Below are 20,315 nucleotides of genomic sequence, written 5' to 3'. Positions count from 1 at the left end.
AACTCAGAAATTAAGAACACTTGTGCTCTTTCAAAGAACCCCAGTTGGATTCCCAGTACCCACATGCTCACTCAAAACTGTCCTTTAACTCTACTTTCAGGATGTCTAACGCCACCTTTTCAACTCCTCAGTCACTTGGTATACAAACATACATGCAGGTAAAACACCCATGTTCATACAATAAAAATTATATAAATAAAAGAACCGAGTTTAATTCTTATTAGATTTAGTAGGTAACATTTTATAGAATGACTTGTAAAAGACCAAAACATCAGACAGTGGCCTTAAAAAAAACAGCATTTTATCAAAGTGACAATTTTCCAAATGAATTCCAAGAGTCGATGTAGTTACCTATTGGTCCTCTTAGCCACAGATCCCTCAGGGGTACAGTGGTATTCTGATGGAGAACTGAAGATGTCATAAGTACATCAAACTGTGTCTCAGCTCTCAAGCAGCTGTTGAATCCTTATAAGAGAAAAGGTATCAAAAGTTGCTCAACAAAATGGGATCTGAACCACACATATCCACACAAACTGAAAAAGCTTCATAAGCACAGTCTATAGAGATGTAGGAATCAATGAAGAGTTGAACTGACAGAGGCTGTGCAATTCATGTGTTACTTAGACTGGATAAATAACCCGTAGGTACCAAAATGAGAATGACTTCAGTTTTCTCTCATTTTTTTTTTCTCTTCATAGGCGCCCTCGAGAACCTCCTTTGATAAAAGGTTGGCTTCCTTATCTTGGCATGGCCCTGAAATTCTCGAAGGATCCATTAACTTTCTTGCAAACTCTTCAAAAGCAATATGGCGACACTTTCACTGTCTTGCTTGGTGGTAAGAAGCTCTGCTCTGAGTACTTTGCATGTGTCATAGTCTCTTGCTTGCTCTTTGATGTCTTCACATTTGTTCATAGGCAGAATGAGGAACATTCATCTAGCACTGCAGAGCAAATGCAAAGAATGACAAGTGTTAGCGCAGCGATGACCATATACAAGACCTGGTTACAGAATCCTCTGACAGGTCCTAAAGAAGCCACTCTCCCGACCTCACTTGGATTTGTTTTGGGTTAGTTTAGGTTATTTGAGAACTCTTTTAAGAGCTAAAATATGGTGTGTGTGTGTGTGTGTGTGTGTGTGTGTGTGTGTGTGTGTGTTTTCCTTATAAAACAATTTTAGAAGTATAAGGTAGTTCAGAAGACACCTCAGAGTTCTCATGTCCATGATCTTACTGTCACAGATTCCCAGCTAATAGTGTCTCATCTCAGTATGCAAATCGATACCAGCTAATGCGCTCACGTGGGTGCATCAGTCACAGCCCCTCGTTTGCACTCTAGTCTACTTCTTATGTTCTTTGGCTTTTCATAGATTCATGATGTGACATGCATACCTTTATAGTGCCATAAAGAGTCTCATAACTCTGAACGTCTGAATTTTTCACATAATACATTCTCTTGCTCTGCTTTACAAACACTGGTCTGGATTATATTTCAGCACTTAAACTGTTCAGTGTAGTTCATACTTTTCAAATGCTTTTAAAGGAAAAGACATACTTGTCCTCATGGCTTTTTCTTGTGAAGTTCTTCCTCTCATGCTTGCATGTCTTTTATTTGGAATCTTTGCCCTTAGCTTAAAGACAAATTAAATCATTAAATGACTCCTACTTTTTCATCTTGTATTTTCAAATCTCTCTCTCTCTCTCTCTCTCTCTCTCTCTCTCTCTCTCTCTCTCTCACCCACACACACGAACACAGACACACATATACACACACATTTCTTCTTTTCTTTATTCCTCACTTCTCTCCCTTCCCCTTCTCCCACCCTTCCTCCATTCCTTACTTCTTTCCTTTATTCCCTAGTCCTCTCCCTCCCCTCCCTTTCCATGTTCCTTTCTCCCTCTCTTCTTGTCTCCCTCCTTCCATCTCTCTAACTATATTTTTTAATCCATCTCTGTCTCCTGGATATTTTTAGAAAGTGACTTGTCTTTGCCATCTCTAGTAATTTATTTTCTGAAGTTCCCCTAATGGTACCCAGCCTTTTGTTCTCTCATGGTCAAGAACAGCCTAACTATGCCCTTCCTCTTAGTGCCTTGCTGATCTCTCATAGCTCCCTAAAATATCCAGTTGCTTCCAACTCTCTTGAATGTGGCCCTTCAGGTTCCTCTATTGACCCTGAATGTCCTTCATGGACCTTATGTCTTTCTATATCGGTATGTCTTTCTCTACAGCTTCTCTATTCTATCCCTAGAGAAGTAGGGCAGTCTTCTGCAAGTAATTACTGTCCTAAGGATCAGCAGCAACCTTTTGTACATTTTGGTTACCATGTAAATGTACCATTTGAGTAATAAAAGAACAGGGCTCCATCTTGATTGACTCATCCACATGGTTAGTTTTAATTCACCCTTGAACAGGCAGCATTAGTTTTATTATAACTTATTCTTTCCCCTGACAGCTGACAAATCTTTTACCATGATAATTGCATTAACTGTAATTTTAGAAAAAAATGGGAATGAAAACAGCCATGCATCTTAGAAAGAATTGTAACATGTAATATGATCTTCCCACGACCTCCATTCAGTTCATTCCATCTCCACTCCCATCCTGCCTTGTGCTTGCGATCTCATTAATACATCTCACTGATGTTCCTCCACACAGACCATGGCTTTGTGCCTTTGACCTTCATTTTGTCTTTCTTTATGCCAGAACGCTGCTTCCACATGGCTATCCCTTCTTCCTCAGGTCCTTTTCTGGATATACTATCCAACCCTTTTGGACCTCTTCACTGGGTCTCAATTATCCACAGTACCTTTGCTCAATGTAATTCATACCTAAATGGTTTACTGATGAGTCACTTGTCCATCTCCTTTTTTTTCTGTTAGTGAGTCTTTTACAATTTGCTCTAGAGCTCAGTGCTGACTTAATCATTATTAATTTTTGATGGGGAAATCCCTAACACATTACAGTTGATAAATTCTATTAGGTAGAAAAAGGATGTACCCAGCATTTTTTTTCCTAGTTGTGCTTAGGACTAAACTAAATCTGCAAAGCAAAGAATGTTTATTAAAAAAAAATAATGTTGCTGTTGGGACTAGATGTCCCAGGGCTGAATGGTACTCAAGGGGGCTTCCCTTTATCTGTGAAGAAGAGAGAGCATAATGAGGACATGGGTTTTTAAGGGCCAGGCTGGGAAGAGAGGAAGGAGGGGGGTTGCAATTGTGATGTAATATGAACAAAAAATAAATTATGGAAGAAAAAAACAGCTAACTGAGAGCTTAAAATGGGGGGGGTGGACTTTTTAATATGTAATTTCAAATTTCCAGTGAGCAGTACAAAACTTGTTAGAACTTGTAGCTTTTTCTTTTTAAGACCTTATACAAAAGTTGCCTAAAATGACTCAACAGAAACTTGTAGATGCTTTAGAAAAGTGAATCAATGTGTGAGTAAGTGTGTCTGTGTCTGTGTGTGTGTGTGTGTGTGTGTGTGTGTGTGTGTGTGTGTGTGTGTATTTTTGTTCTCCACACTTGGGAGATTTAAGCAAGAGGCTCTTGAGTTTGAGATCAGCCAATAAAATCTTGTAAATAAACAACAAAACAAAAACAAGGAAAGAAACCATCAATAACAACACTTTATTTTCTAAAATAGGGGGCCTGGGAAAATAGGTCAGTTGGTAAAGTGCTTGCTGTATGATGCAATGTACTTAACATCCCAAGATATGGGAAGAAGAGACAGAGAAATGGATCTATGGGGCTTCTTGTCCAGTTAGCTGATCCCAGTCAGCCAATTCCCTTCCTGGTGAGATCATTTCTCAAATAACATGGTAGGTAGCATCTGAGCAACAACAACTGAGGTTAACCTCTATTTTTTACAAGCATGCAGCATAAACACATAAACACATGCCCATATACAAATCAACCAGACAACAACAATCAATCCATGCTCACAGATGATCATAATCCTAAATTCTAAGAAACATAATACTGACTAAATAACTTAGTCATCGTTATGTTTTTAATTAGGCAGTGAACAGCCACGAGTGAATAGGTTCTGATGGTCCCCTTTTATGTCTTACACTACTTTGAATACATCCCTGTTAAGAAGCCCTGTAAATACACAATTTTGGTGCTCAGTTTGTGATATGACTTATTTACAAAATGAAGGCCAAAGTAGTCCACTCTTGCCCTTGTCATGTGACATTAGTGAGTGTATGTTTTTTGCAGGGCAAAAAAATTATTGTCATTCCCAAAATGTCTCACAGGACACAATTGTCACCATAATAAAGAAATGAAAAGGTATAGCTTTCTATGAGAAACAACAAATTCATGACCTGCCTCAGAAAATAGTTCTCTAATTGGTTTTGTGTGCTATTACAATGGAATAATTTTCCCTAAGTGTCATCTCAGAGAAGCTCCACTGCACGTCATTGTCAACTGCTAGAGAAATCTCCCTAATAGAGGGAGTATGTATACAATGATGATCTTTCTCAGCAAATAAGTCAGTTGCCCAACTAGTGCTTATACGTCAACATTCAACCCAAAATCTGCTGAACAACTACCTTATTAAAATCTTACAATTTTAAAAAATTTATTGAAAACTCTCTCTCTCTCTCTCTCTCTCTATATATATATATATATATATATATATATATATGTGTGTGTGTGTGTGTGTGTGTGTACACTTATGTAAGTATATCTATTATATATATATATATATATATATATATATATATATATATATATAATGACTTACTAAGCAACTGACTTGAATTCCTAGGCCTGTGTCAACTTTAACATGAAAACAGCCAGGCTCGCTTATTATCTAAAAGCCAGAATTTTTGTGTATAAGACTTCATAGCACATTTATCAAATTATTTTGAATTTTGTCACATTGGCTTTCTAAGGAAATAATATCAGAAAAGATGAGTTATCTTAGGAGGCTGGAGTTAATAGTCCCAGTCTGCTCCATAAGAGGGAAGAAAAATTAAATAGTTGGCGAGAAAAATATTAAACTTCTTGGTCCCATTTCAATGTTAATGGGCAGAAAATTATTTTATACTGTATCTTTTCAGACATAGGACTCCTTTTGACATTTACATTTTTGACAAGTGCAAACTTTGCAATTCTTAAAATCAAAATTTTATATCCATTTCTGACAGCATTCTTCGCTCTTTTGAAAACATTGTAAAAGGTATTGTTTGTACATTAGGATCTCTGTGAACTAGGCAGCATGTCTATTGACACTTGGTATTCATTTACATAAAATCACGCTAAGAAAAAGTGAATTTCTGAGCATTCATAGCCTTCAAGATAACTTTTTGAAAAAATTCCTTTGTTTGGAAATTTAAATTCATTTTATAAATGTATATGTATTTTCCTAACTGTCTGATTACGGAACACAAAGAACTCTGGTTTTACATCTCACATTAGCAGATGGTGGACAGATGGTTTAAATTAATATTAATTTTGGAAAACTTAGCTTAAATTGTTTATACTGAAGATTAAAAGTTGGAGAGCCAGCTAAAATCTCCAGAGTTATTGATATTTTCAAATCAATTTGAAAAGTAAAATCCAGAAAACATAGCTAGTTCTAAAGTGATCCACATCTCCTTCAGAAAAATTGAAAGCAGAAGGCAGAAAGCTAGCATCTTGTTAGGAAAGAAAATTAACACTGGAACAAGGAAGAAAGGTGCAGACTCTAGAGTGAGAAGTCACTTTGAACTTCTTAATGATGGTCCTTTAAAAGACCTTAGCAGGCTTGTCGGATGCTCAGTTGGTCCTGTGCCAGATACACAAGCACAAGGACCTGGTTTTGGATCCTCTGCACCACTATAAAAGGCAAGTGTGGAAAGGGTGTGTGTAAGTGTGTGAACACAAGTGGATTTTCTGGAACTCATTGGCCAGCCAGCCTAGCTGAATCGATGGGCCCCAGATCCAATGAGAGATATTGTCTCCAAAAATAAGATGTCTGATGATTGAAAAAGACAGCTGGTGTTTATTTCTGTCTTTCATGTGCACATGTAGTGGCAAATGTACATGCACATACCACACAAATGTATCTACAACAGAGAGAGAGAGAGAGAGAGAGAGAGAGAGAGAGAGAGGGAGGGAGGGAGGGAGGGAGGGAGGGAGAGAGAGAGAGAGAGAGAGAGAGAGAGAGAGAGAGAGAGAGAGAGGCAAAGATAAGAAAATTACCTGGAAGCTCACTGGCCAATCAGCCTGCCCTACAGAGCAGAAGCAACAAGGTGAAAGGTGAAAACCAACTTCCACAGACACAATGTTGTACATGCACACCCATAGCACATGTCTACCTGTACACCATATAGCACACACAACCAACCAGCCAGCCAATCAATGTTTACAAGATGTTACATTTGTTTGCTGACTTGAACCAATTATTTCACATTTATATTTTTATTAAAAATCTTGTATCTTCTTCTGATAAGGGGAAGGTAAAGAGAGAGAGAATGAGGAGAGAAAGAGATGGAAAAGAGAGAAAAGGAAATAAAAAAGAATGTGTCTATTTCTAATGACTTGTAAACAGAGTAGAAATCTGGATGTATCCAATCTCTGTTGCAAAAGGCCATGTTGTAGTAGCAGATAGTGCCTAGGATGAATACTTTTTTAAAGTTTCTCTTTAGATTTAGATGAATGTAAAAAAAAAATGGTAGAAAAAAATCAAACTATTTTTAAAGACCGTGATTTACAAGTTAAACCTTGTGTCTAGTCTTTGGATTTTAGACCCTTACTTAAAGAAATACTATTAATATTTAACAAAACTCAATCATTTGGGAAGAAGAATGCATGAATCATCACCTGTGAAAATAAACAGCTTTGCCTAAAATTATCTCTTTGAAAAATGAGAAAATTGACTCCCAACACTGACTATTGGTCTGCCAGATGGTAGCAATATTAAGAAAGTTGTAATGGTAAAGGAAGTGGTTCAAAGTGCCCAGTTCCAATGTGGTCCTTTTTGTGTCTCTCCCTGAGGCTAACCAAAGAATGAATGAAAACAAAACTCTACTTCATTTGGAGAAGGCAGAGCCAGTATCCAACCAGAAAGAGTGGCTATTCCAGGCCTCCCTCCCTCTGCATTGCCTTGTCCTGATAAATGAATCAAGGAAAAATGGATTGGATGAAATTCACTTGAAGAAAAATTAATCATGGCAAATACATTCTCATATATATTTAACACACTGTATTTTTAAAATTGCCCAAATTAAAGCACATTTATCCTGACTCTAGGATTTGGTTGAAAATGATTCTAAATCTTTGTCTTGTACTACACTGATTAATTTTTGTAATCCTAAGGGGGAGTTTTCATCTAGGAAAGCTACACACACACACACAGGGGTGGAGAAGGAGAGAGAGGGTGGGAAGGGAGAGAGAGAGAGAAACAGACAGAGACAGAGAGAATTAAGTACAGGTAGTACTTAACATGGACAGTGCAAATTATTTAAATGTATGTAGTGTGTGTTTTTAGGAAGGAAAGACTTATTAACTGGCCCCATTGCATGCCACTGATATATTTCTAATCAGATAATATGCATCTTATCATCCTGCAGTGAGAACCAAGAGCTGAGTGAGGCTGACCAAGGAGACTGTGTGTAGGCTTGGCTTCTCAGCTGTCTCTGCTCTCTCAGCTGATGAGTACACAGGTTCAACTAGGAACTCTAAAGTTTTTGCCAGGTTTGAGACACTGGCCATAGTGAACAGTGAAGTTCGGAAATTCAAGAAATAAAATTTTTACGCTACCTTTTGTTTTCAAAGGGAATTTAGTAGGCCTTTGAGTAGAATGTATCTTGTTAAAATTGCTTAATAAAACTATTAACTTCTTAATAATGTCTTTAATTTTGATTTAAAGATTTGCAGACTTCAGGTATGTATTTTGACTTGCTATCAAATAAACCATATTCTTTTTCTTTTTTCAGGGAAGTATATAACATTTGTTCTGAACCCTTTCCAGTACCAGTATGTAATGAAAAACCCCAAACAATTAAGCTTTGATAAGTTCAGCAGACGATTATCAGCGAAAGCCTTCTCTGTCAAGAAGCTGCTAACTGATGATGACCTTAATGAAGACATTCACAGAGGCTATCTACTTTTACAAGGCAAACCTTTGGATGGTCTTCTGGAAACCATGATCCAAGAAGTAAAAGAAATATTTGAGTCCCGACTGCTAAAAACCACAGATTGGAATACGGAAAGAATATTTGCATTCTGTAGCTCATTGGTATTTGAGATCACATTTACAACTATATATGGAAAAATTCTTGCTGGTAGCAAGAAACAAATTATCAGTGAGCTAAGGGATGATTTTTTAAAATTTGATGACATTTTCCCATACTTAGTATCTGACATACCTATTCAGCTTCTAAGAAATGCAGGATCTATGCAGAAGAAAATTATAAAATGCCTCACATCAGAAAAGGTAGCTCAGATGCAAGGACGGTCAGAAATTGTTCAGGAGAGGCAAGATATGCTGAAAAAATACTATGGGCATGAAGATTTTGAAATAGGAGGTAAGGAAGTATGGAGGTAAGGATATGATCACTCACTAAAATAAAATAATTTACAGGAGACCTTTGAGATAAAAGATAAAATGATGTCCTTGAAAAATTTTTATGCTCTTTCTAATTGGCTAATGATAAAATGTTTTATTCCGAAACAACCTTCTGTGATAATTGATTTTTTTTTTTTTTTTGCTGAGGTGGTAAAACAAGATATTTAATGATGATAATGAGAAAGAGTATAAATAAACAGCATTTACTTCTTTATCTCATCCCCACCTTCCTGCAACCCCCTCCCTCCCCCCCCCCCCGCTGCAACACGCATTACATTTTAAACTATTCTCATTAAGCAGAAAATTAGACTTCAGAAGCCGATTGGTTCTCATTAGCATGCACTGATCCTTGGCTGGGTCCGTGTCCTAACATCTTTTAATTAGCACACTGCAAATCTAATCAGTGTAATAAACGCTATTAATCTTCCTTTTCACTTATTCTCTCCCAGCACATCATCTTGGCCTTCTCTGGGCCTCTCTAGCCAACACCATTCCAGCGATGTTCTGGGCAATGTATTATATTCTTCGGCATCCAGAAGCTATGGAAGCCCTACGTGACGAAATTGACAGCTTTCTGCAGTCAACAGGTCAAAAGAAAGGACCTGGAATTTCTGTCCACTTCACCAGAGAACAATTGGACAGCTTGGTCTGCCTGGGTAATTTATTTTTATCTGTTATGAAGAGAAGAAGGTAGCTCTCTGCAAACTCAGTTTATCACTCATAGCTGTTTACCAAGAGGTGGAGGACACAGCTGCCTAATTGACATAATAACACCCATTTACATCAATTATAAATTATATAGTTTATAGCTGTAGATACTCTCATTGCATGTAAACATTAAGGCCTAACTAATTAACTATGCAAGGTATGCAAAGGGATAAACCAAAGCTTTGCAATTATTGGGGGAGGGAGTGTGTATGCCTATTATGTGAATTGATTCTGAGCATCTGTTGGTCTGCGGATGCCTCCCAAACACTGCTGTCCTGTCTGGACAGAGAATGATTCCATGGCTGAACGGGAAAGTGTTTCAGAGAGGCAAAGTGCCTGCACAAATTCTTACTCTTCCTTAAAATGGTTCTTGCATTTCATGTATAGGTCACAGTGTTTTATATAGCTTGGGGCATATAGTTCTTATCATTGTAGTTAAAATACTTTTCATTGTAGGTTAGTGGTTTAAACACTCAGAAAGTAGCAAAGCAAAGAAAGAGAGGAAAGAAGGGAGGGATGAATGGAGGGAGCTTTGTGAGGAAAGGTAGAGAAGGAGATGGAGTGAACAAAACAGCTACAAACTGCTTCCTTTAAACGTTGATATTCTAAAAAAAAAAAAAAAAAAAAAAAGATTCTCACTGTTCTAGGAAATAAAAGGGAACACTATGACAGATATATCTGTGGCCTATACTAGTTGGCTGGTTTTGCTCCTCCAATGGTTTCCCTTTTGGTTTTCCTCATTAGCCTTATACCTAACATGAGCCTTGGATCTGCCACAGGTGCACATTTCGTTTCCTGGATTTGCCCAGGCTGCTTCTTACTATTGTGTAGGGAACTCATACCCTTAAAGTTAAAATCTGTACCAATATATGTCAGTTGTCTCTGAAGTCATCAGCCATCTATGTCATTCTTGAAGATACACTCTCAGTTTCTTTGAACAAATGCATTTTTATATGTTTTCGGTTGCAGGGTTATTTGGCTTAATAAGATTAAGATTTTAGCCTGTGTTGGCCTCAAGTTTTTATACATAAGATACATTCCCCCTTCTCTCAGCAGATTCTGAGATATCCGGTACTAATAGTATTGATCACAGTTGGCTGCTGCTCAGTACTAACACGACTGCTCCAAGTGTCGCAGAGGTGGTTCCCATTGAGCAGGCTGAGACCTATCACAGGGGCAACAGCAGCCACTGGGACTTATACCGTAGTCAACTATGAAAACTGCATCACCTCTCATGTTCCTAAAAGAATTACATGTTCAGAAAAAAATACTCCCTACATTATCAAAATGCTAATAATATTCTTTGGGAGAGGGGCAGAACTCTTAAGGACCTAATACACAAAATATATGTTAAATATAAGTAGTTGTCTGTACTTTAGATGAGTAGTATTTTTTAGTTGATTTAGTTTCTATGGAATTCTAGGTTTCATTTTCCATATATCCCGATAATTACCCTTTCGTTTTAAGAATGAGAAGACCAAAAAGTAATGCAAATGAACTCCAAAGACGATGTTCATAGTCTGTACATAATTGTTACTCTTAACAGTTTTCTTGAAATTCATCAACTGTCTGTTTATTGCTAGCAAGCAACTGTTTGTTATTGAAATAAAAGCTTGTTTTTAAAATGCACTGTTAACCACTGGACTGAGCTTGGGGTCCTGATGGAGGAGTTGGAGAAGGGACTGAAGGAGCTGAGGGGGTCTGCAGCCCCATGGGGGAAGCAACAGTGTCAACTGGCCAGACTCCCCTCCAAGCTCCAAAGGACTGGACTACCAACCAAAGAGTGCACATGGAGTGACCCTTACCTCTGGCCTCATATGTGGCAGAGGATGACCTTGTTGGACACCAGTGGGAGGAGCGGCCTTTGAGCCTGAGGGTATTCAATGACCCAGTGTAGGGGAATGCCAGGACAGGAAGACAGGAGTGGATGGATGGGTGGGAGAGCACCCTCATTGAGGAAGGGGGGGTGGGGGTGGAATAGGGTGTTTCCAAAGGGGAGACCTGGAAAGGATAAAACAATTGAAATGTAAATAAAGAAAATATCCAATTTTTAAAAAAAGTGCACTGTTAAGAAAGAAATGCTTAGATTTTATCTTAGTCAGGGTTTGTATTCCTGCAAAAATATCATAACTAAGAAGCAAGTTTGGGAGGAAAGTGTTTATTCAGCTTACACTTCCACATTGCTGTTCATCACCAAAGGAAGTTAGGACTGGAACTCAAGCAGGTTAGGAAACAGGAACTGATGCAGAGGTCATGGAGAGATGCTGCATACTGGATTGCTCTCCTGGCTTGCTCAGCTTGCCTTCTCATAGAATCCAGGACTTCCAGCCCGGGATGGCACCACTCATAATTTGCCCTCCCACCCTTGATGACTAATTGAGAAAATGCCTTACAGCTGGAGCTGATGGAGGCATTTCCTTAAGAGAGGCTCCTTTCTCTGTGATAACTCCAGCTTGTTTCAAACTGACACATAAAACAAGCCAGTACAAATTTATTGTACCAGAAGAAACGGCAAGTTCTGAACTTGTTGTAATTTAGTCTATACAAGTCAACAGCTAGACTTGCAGCCCCCATAAATTTACAGCTCTCTCATGCTTACCTAAAATATAGAAACAACAAATCTTTTTTTTTAATTCTACTTTTACACATTATATCCCCTCCCTTCATCCGTCACAATTCCCAGACCCCTGCAACACTCCCTCTCCTCCATTTATCTTCAGAAAAGAGCTGGCCTCCCAGGGGTATCAACCAAATGTGGCAGAGTAAGATGCAGTAAGACTAGGCACAAACCCTCAAATCCAGGCTGCATTAGACAACCAACTAATAGGAAAATAGTCACACAATTAGGCAAAAGAGTCAGAGACACTCCACTCCTGTTGTTAGGAGCCCCACAAAATCACCAAGCTAAACGATCACAGTATGTATGCAGAGGACCTGGAGGCAGCCATGCAGCCTCCTCTACGGAAGCTCCTATGAGCCTTAATGAGTTGGTTCTGTGGGCAATAACCTCCTGGTATCCTCTGCTGCTCTGGACAATACAATTCTTCCCCTGCCTCTTCCATGTGGGTTCCCTGAACTCCAAGGACAGAGATCTTTAATTAGGGCTCTCTCTTGAGTAATGTCAGAAACACATAATTTTGAAAAACTATGCCAAAGTAATACCTTCAATAGCCAGCCATGTTTCTGGCAGCCCACTGACCAGCAGAGTCTGTGTCATTTATTTATTATGAGACTGTGTGGTACAGGCTATTACTTTTAAGAAACAAGTGTATTTTATTTCTGTCCTGAGATAAGAGGTTTAGTCAGACTGGAGCAAGCTTTCACACACCAAGTACCCTCTGCACTTACAGTTGAAGCAAAAGTCTCCCTTTGTCAGAAGAATAAAATGTGAACTGAAAAGACAAGAATCACATGGCTAATATGTACCATAACCATGGCTTCATATGCCACATGAAATGAATATACTGCTTGCATTTTTTGCATTCTTTTTTTCAATGAAATAATTCTTTTTTCCATTAATTAATTTATTCATTCACTATATATCCCAATCACTGCCTCCCTCCTCTGGGTCCCACACACACACAGTCCCTTCCCCAAACCCCCCTCTTCTCCTCTGAAAGATACCCTTTGGTGTCCCCCGACACTGTACATTAAGGCTCTGCAGGGGTAGACACATCCTCACACACTGAGGCCAGAAAAGGAAACAGTTAAGAAAACAGTACCCACAGAGAGCAACAGTTTTAGAGACAGCCCCCACCTCCAGTTGTTGGGGGACCCACCTGAAGATAGAACTGCACATCTGCTACACATATGCTGGGAGGAGGGCTTAGGAACAGCCTGTGTATGTTCTTTGGTTGGTAGTTCAGTCTCTGAGAGCCCCCAAGTGTGCAGTTGGTTAACTCTATTGGTCTTCCTATGCAGTTCCTATCCCCTGTGGTGCCCTCAATCCTTCCCCTCCAAGTCTTCCATAAGACTCCCTGAGCCCTGTCCAATGTTCGCCTGTGGGTCTCTGCGTCTGTTTCAGTCAGGTGCTGTTGGGAGTCTCTCAGAGAACCGTTATGGCAGTAAGTTCTATGTGTCTTGAACACAATTAACTATTAACAGATAATTTTAATTTTTATCATTACCAGAAAAAATGTAATTAAATAAATGCTGTGCTTTTTACCTAGGAAAGGAAGTTTTGATAAAAGTATGGCAAAAGACATTCTTTTTTTGTAGAGGCTTTGTTGCTTATGAGCAAGGGAAGCTATCATAGGCTGTTGGAGTAATTTAAAGTGACTTCATAAATATGATACAAATAGAGAACAATTAAGAAAATATCAATGCAGAGAAAGATAAAAAGCTCTCACTATTGAAAGTTTGACAACCTGATAGAAAATCATCTTGATGAATACTATCTAACATTTACTTGAATGAAGTATATGAATATCTTAATATAGAAGAATCAATAAATGTTACCTAGTGATGTAATCAAAATATTTGACCTGCATAGCATCTCTCCAAGCTTCATGGTGGTTTTTTACCTTTCTAGTATAAATGAGTCAACATGGCATCATACTACAGACTTGCCCCTCAGGGATGGCAACTCTGTATATTACCACCCCAAAGAACAAACATAACTCTGATTAAAAAACATAACAGAGATGTATTGTAACCCCAAAGAGGTCAGGAAAACTGCAGGTGCTTGATTTTGTTCAGTGGCATAGCTTGAAATTATGCAGGTTGTGGACACAGTGAGAGAAGGAGCTACAAAAGTGAGGCTGGATAAACTTCGTCATGCTTTGTTGGTTGTTGCTGTTGTTTTATTTTGTTTTGTTGTTATTGGATATTTTATTAATTTACAATACAAATGTCATCCCCTTTCCCCATTTCCCCTCCCTAGAACACCCTATCCCTTCCCCCCTCCTCCTTTATGCTTTTAGACCATTTTGATTACATGCATGTATTAAGGTCAGTTCTAGGTTGAGGGTCTAGCAATATAATAGAAGCAAATAGTTGAGCAACAAGCAATACAATAAACACAAATAGTCAAAGAAAAAGCAAGGCATTAAGCCCAACTCCCGTGATCACTGTTTCTAAGGCCTTATCAGGATGACCAAAGTATCTGAGCCTACTTCCCTGTCCTAGCCCAAGGTCATTTTCATGTCTGAAGCCTACTTCCTCGTTCTAGCCTAAAATTTAGATTCTAGTTTCAGGTAGGAATCTAAATCTTAGGCTAGAACAAAGAAGTAATCTCAGGCAGGAACTTAAATATTGGGCTAGAACAGAGAAGTAATTTCAGACAGGAATTTGTCATGCTTTTTAAAAGAGAAAATCATGCATTATAATAGCTCTAGCCTGGTAAGCTTAAAGTGCTTACCCACCAACATTACTAAATAATTTAAGCCTATTTCTTTTGTTTGTAATTTTTAATTAGTTTATGTAGTTGCAAAAATATTTGTAGGTATGCACAAGTTAAAAAATAATTACGTCGGTTCCGTATTCAATTTTGTCAATGGAATTATTTTTAATATAGCTAAAAACAAGGTAAAATACTTATGTTCCCCAAATGTTTTGTGGGTTCTGTAAATTGTAAAAATTTTCTCGTAATAAACAAATAACTATAATTATTTGTTTACAGTGATTATTATTTATTTTTCTAGATTATTAATATTTATTTACTTTCATCTTAATCTTTTCTTTTTTAATGGAAAATAGATTGTTTTCTCACATAATATATTCTGATTACAGTTTCCCCTCTCTCTACTCCTCCCAGTTCCCTTCACCTTCCCTTCCATGCGGATTCAATCGCTTTGTGTCTCTCATTAGAAAACAAAGAGGTATCTAAGGCATAATAATACAATAAAACAATAGCATAAGATAAATCAAGATTAATACATTAGAGAAAACAAAAAGAGCTCAGGAGAAGACACAGGAAACAGAGACCCACTCATTTTCACACTCGGGAACCCTATAAAAAAGTCACTAAACTGGAAGCCATAATATATATACAAGGACTTGCTACAGATTCATGCAGGCCCGGCATGCTGCTTCAGTCTTTTTGACTTCAGATCTGTGTGGATCCTGTTGAGTTAGAGGTCCTTGGTGTTGATTCTATTGAATTAGACATCCTAGGTTTCTTAGTATCCTCTATCCCCTTTGCCTCTTATATTCTTTCTGTTTCCTCTTTTCCAGGGTTCCCTGACCTCTAAGGGGAGGGATTAAAAGAGTCATGCAATTTAGGACTAGGTATTCTAAGGCCTCTCTTTATCTGTATAATGCCAGGTGGCAGATCTCTGTATTTATTCAAGTCATTTCAAGGTCTATAAAAAATTGTGTTGGACTTTTGGTAGGGAATGCATTGAATCCATATATTGCTTTTGTTAAGATGGCCATTTTTGTTGTGTTATTTCTACCAATCCAGGGCATAGGAGACATTTCCATATTCTTATGTTATAGTCAAGACTTTCACTTGCTCTGTTAGCATTACCCTAGATATTTTGTATTGTTTGTGGCTATTATGAAGGGTGTTGTTTTCCTGTTTTTTTTTTCTCAGTCTATTTGTCATTCTCAGTCTGTATATAAGAGGGCTACTGATTTACTTCAGTTAATCTTGTATCCATTCACACCACTAAAGGTATTTATTGTTAGTAGTAGTTCCCTGATAAAATGTTTGGGGTCACTTACGTATACTATCATATCATCTGCAAATAAAATTACTTTGACTTTTTTCTTTCCAACTTGTATCCCCTTGAATTCCTTCAGTTCTCTTATTGCTCTAGATAGAACTTCAAGTAATATATTGAATGAATATGGAGAGAGTGGACAGCCATTCCTTGTTCCTGATTTTTGTGTAATTACATTGAGTTTCTCTCAACTTAATTTGATGTTGGATATTGGCTTACTGTAAATTTCTTTTGTAATGTTTAGGTATGTCTCTTTGATCCCTGATCTCTTGTAAACTTTTATCATGAAGGGGTGTTGGATTTTGTGAAAGGTGTTTTCAGCATCTAATAAGATGATCATGTGGGGTTTTTTTTTTTTTTCAATTTGTTTCTGTGGTGAATTACATTGACTGGTTTTCATATTTTGAACCATCCTTGTATCTCTAGGATGAAGTGTACATGATCATGCTGGATGTTCTTTTTGATGTGTTCCTGTATTTGTTTTGCAAGTGTTTTAGTGAGAATTTTTGCATCTATGTTCATAAAGGAAATTGGTCTGTAACACTCTCTCTTGTGGTGGACTTTATGTGACTTTGGTATCAGGGTAACTATGCTATCTTAAAATGAATTAGACAATAATTCTTCTGTTTCTATACTGTGGAATAATTTGAAGGGTATTGGTATTAACGTTTCTTTGAAAATCTTGTAGAATTCTGAACTAAAATAATTTGAGGCTGTGCTTTTTATGGTTGGGAGACTTTCAATAGCTGCTATTGCAGTAGGGTTTGTAGGTCTGTTTTAATTACTTATCTGATATTTATTTAACTTTAGTAATTGGTATGGCTTGAAAAAAGCAGCCATTTCTTTTACATTTTTCAGCTTGGTAGAGTACAGGTTTTTAAAACTGTATTCCTATGATTCTCTAAATTTTCTCAGTGTCTCTTGTTATCTCCCCTTTCTCTTCTAATTTTGTTAATTTGGATAGTCTCTCTTTATCTTTTAGCTAATTTGAATAACCATTTGTCAATCTTATTGATTTTCTCAAAGAACCAACTCTTTCTTTTCCAGATTTCCTGGATGTTTTTGGTCTGAAGATTTTTTTTTTTTTTTAAGATTTAACATATTCTTTTTCTGACATATTCATTTATTTTTATTGCACCTTCAGTGCCTGAGATTCTCACTTTTTATCTCCTGTATTCTGCTGGTGAGGCTGCCTCTGAGTTTCCCATTCAAGTTAGTGAACTTTTTATTTCTAAATTTCCATCAGTTTGAGTTTTTATTACTAATTCTATTTCCACTTTCAGGTTTTGGACTGTTTTACTCATGTCCTTCCACTGATTGTGTTTTCAAAGATTTCTTTAAGAGATTTATTCATTTCCTCTTTAAGGACCTCTGTCATATTCATAAAGGCTATTTGAAGGTATTTTTCTTGTCCTTTAGCTATGTTGTAATACTTGGGTCTGGTGTGGTATGGTTGCTATACTCTAATGGGGAAATATTGTCTGGCTATTATTGATTGTGTTTTTACACTGGCATCTAAGCATTGGCATTGGGGAAATTCTAGTTGTTGATACCTGGTCCTGTCTTCATTGGGTGGTTGGTTTTTTTTCCTTGGTTTCTGTTACCCTCTCTGGTTCTAGGAGACTGTAATGACTGTGTATTGCCTGGTGGGAAATTCTCTAGGAATCCTGATAGGTGTGGCTACAGTAGGTAAAATGTATTTTTAGGCATTGTGTGTTAACACTTAGGAATGGGTCTACATCAGAAAGCAAAACAGATCTGCTTAGCCCCCTGGGAATGGAGCCAGAAAGTGACGTGAAGCCACAGTAAAAGGTCTGCTGCAGAGCTAGCAACAAGACTGGGGCACTGGACTTGGAGAAATGGAGGATCTGTAAAGCTTTGCCATTGTCCTACCTGCTACAGTGGTCTGTGACTTTCCAGGCAATGTCTGTGGGAAGCACTGGCTAAGATAAAGCAGTACGTAGTGAAAAGGAAATGTAAAGGGGTAGAGCTGTGTGATCCACTGAAGATGAGGGCAAAAAGGGAGGCTGCAGAAGGTGTTTTGTTACAAAGCTGGGAATAAGACTGGGGAAGTTTTTTGGAGTTGCTGAGGGAGAGAGGTGGAGATCTGATATTAGTCTGCCTGCCTGCCTCCATGCCCGGGGTCTAAGCTTATTTCTTGTGAGCGGTGGAACGAAGAGACAGAGGCCTAAAACAGGAAGGTTAGATGCAAAATTAAACATCCAATACTAAACAATTATAGTCATAAATCCATGCTAAACATATTAGTTGTTTAAACATTTCAAAGTAGCTTTAGTTACTTCTCATGGTCTTTACCAAGGCGCTGGGAGGGGCTCTGGTTGCTGTTAAGTCTTATCAGTCTTTTTATAAAGGACAATATTTTCACGAGAGAGGCAATTTTTACTTGAATTTTGATGACCATAAATGTATCTTTCCTATGAGATATCACTATCCCAGATTAGTTTTTATTGTCCCCACTGAGAGAATTCTTTATATTTAGACTATTGCATGCCATCTACCACAAAGTCTATGTTCACAAGCTTGGTAAGACAAGTCTTGAGACTGTGACACAGATTTTAACCTCGGGATAAGATCCTAGGGTAATAGTGTGTTTTGTTTTGTTGTAAAGGTGCAAGGGATTATATTAAGTAAGCACTCTACTTCCAAGCTGTAGTCCTACCCTAAATCTGTTAATTATTTCACCAAATGCCAGAAATTGTGTTAGGGATTTGTGTCACTTAGCTTGCTTAGTGTTTCCATTTGATCACTGAGTAGAAAGGTTCAGCAAGAATTAAGTGCAAACCATGCAGTGAAACAGTAGCAAACCTGGATGCAGGCTGTTGGCTTTAATGCTTGATGGTAATCACTGTCACCTCAGGCAAAATTGTTCAAGAAACGACCACTATTTTTTATACAACATGTACCACCGCTTCTCAAACACAGGATTCAGTATTATAATTGTGTACAGGAAAAATTAGGCATTTAGATAAATGGGGCAGTTATGAAGCTTACCAAAATATTCTCATGAGGAAACACAGAAGGTATGAATTTCACTTCATGTTAGTAATTTTTTTTCCTCTCTTTTTACCATATTGGAGACTGAACCCAGGGCCTCTGCATATGGTAGGCAAATGCTTTCTGACCACACTGTATCACTAGTCTCCTGTGAGAAAATCTTAACTGAAGAAAGAAGTACTTTAGAAACAGACAGTAGACAATAAGTTTTCATGTATAATATAGGGAAATATCATTGAAAAAAATACTGACTTCACTATTTACCAATTTTGCATTTTAATACAAAGCTAAGGGGTTCAGGAAGAAAATATAAGCTGACTGGAAGGTAACTTCAATGAAAATTAAAGTAAATTCATCACATGAGTGTTAAACGTAAACCAGAACAAAAAGGAATGAGGCTTCTTGGCAGAACCTGGCTTCAAGCAATATAGCTCTCAACTTGGTTGTTCGCTGAAGTCATCTGGAGAGCGTTAAAAATACTCATCCCTGGGCTGGTCCCCAAAGATTCTGATTTTATTATTCTGTAGTAAGGGTTGATGGCTTTAAAAGGCCCCAGGTGATTCTATTATGTGGCCAAGGTTCAGCACCCCTCATTTCAAGGTTTTGGTTAATGTTGTGGCTCTGATTTCATTGACCTGGGATGGAGATGTTATGCTTATTTTAAAAAAAAAAAAAAAAAAAAAAAACTAATCCCCTGTGATTATAACAGGCAGCCAGAGTAGCTGGTAATCTCTGGGATATCAGAATGCTTCGAAGGAAGAAGTGGTTAAATTATTTAGAAAATTCACTACTTGTCTGCGTGCACATGTGACACACCAATAGAAGTATGGTGTCTGGGACACAAAAAAATAAAAGCACCTGTCTCTTTTCCAACTCAAGCAGTGCTTGTAGTTCTGGCACACTGTAAGAGGCCTATCAATTATCTGAATTTACCAAGCATGTCAAAAGACTAATGTCATATCATCTCTGACAGGAATACAACAGAGTTAATATAGGCTGGGGCGTATCTCTGGTAGAGTTCTTGCCTGGCCAGCACAAAAGCACCACCCCTATGCATAACGAAATGATGAAATAACTATATGTATTTGAGGGGTTATAAATGGTTTGGAAACAGGAATTGATTTTTTATATATAAAGGCTGAAAATTAAAGGGAAGAAAACTTCTTTTCAATGTGAAAAGTAATTTTTGTGAGTGATAATTCAGAAAGTGTGCATACCAGTCGAGGGAGTGATATGGGATGTAATACCAGAGCTAGAGAAGAGAGGCAGGAGAATCATGAGTTCAAGGCCTGCTTGGGCTAGAAAGACAGACCCTGTCAAACAGAAGAAAGGAAGGGAGGGAGGGAGGGAGGGAGGGAGGGAGGGAGGGAGGGAG

The 20,315-nt window shown here is 37.9% G+C and overlaps 1 protein-coding gene across 2 annotated transcripts in view; it reads left to right on the top strand.

Moving 5' to 3' along the window:
* Cyp7b1 (cytochrome P450 family 7 subfamily B member 1) overlaps window positions 1-20,315 on the top strand; it is a 167,026-nt gene that overhangs the window by 129,461 nt on the left and 17,250 nt on the right. For both annotated transcript variants that reach the window (XM_034500888.2, XM_076932164.1), the window contains exons 2-4: window positions 699-835; window positions 7,921-8,511; window positions 9,002-9,208. In XM_034500888.2, coding sequence (XP_034356779.1) covers window positions 699-835; window positions 7,921-8,511; window positions 9,002-9,208 — 935 coding nt within the window. The remainder of the gene's footprint in view (window positions 1-698; window positions 836-7,920; window positions 8,512-9,001; window positions 9,209-20,315) is intronic.

Source organism: Arvicanthis niloticus, chromosome 4 (genome assembly GCF_011762505.2).
Source record: "Arvicanthis niloticus isolate mArvNil1 chromosome 4, mArvNil1.pat.X, whole genome shotgun sequence".
NCBI classification, from domain to species: domain Eukaryota; kingdom Metazoa; phylum Chordata; class Mammalia; order Rodentia; family Muridae; genus Arvicanthis; species Arvicanthis niloticus.
The sequence above is the reverse complement of the archived record's forward strand: the minus strand, read 5'-3'. Positions and strand labels throughout refer to the sequence as shown.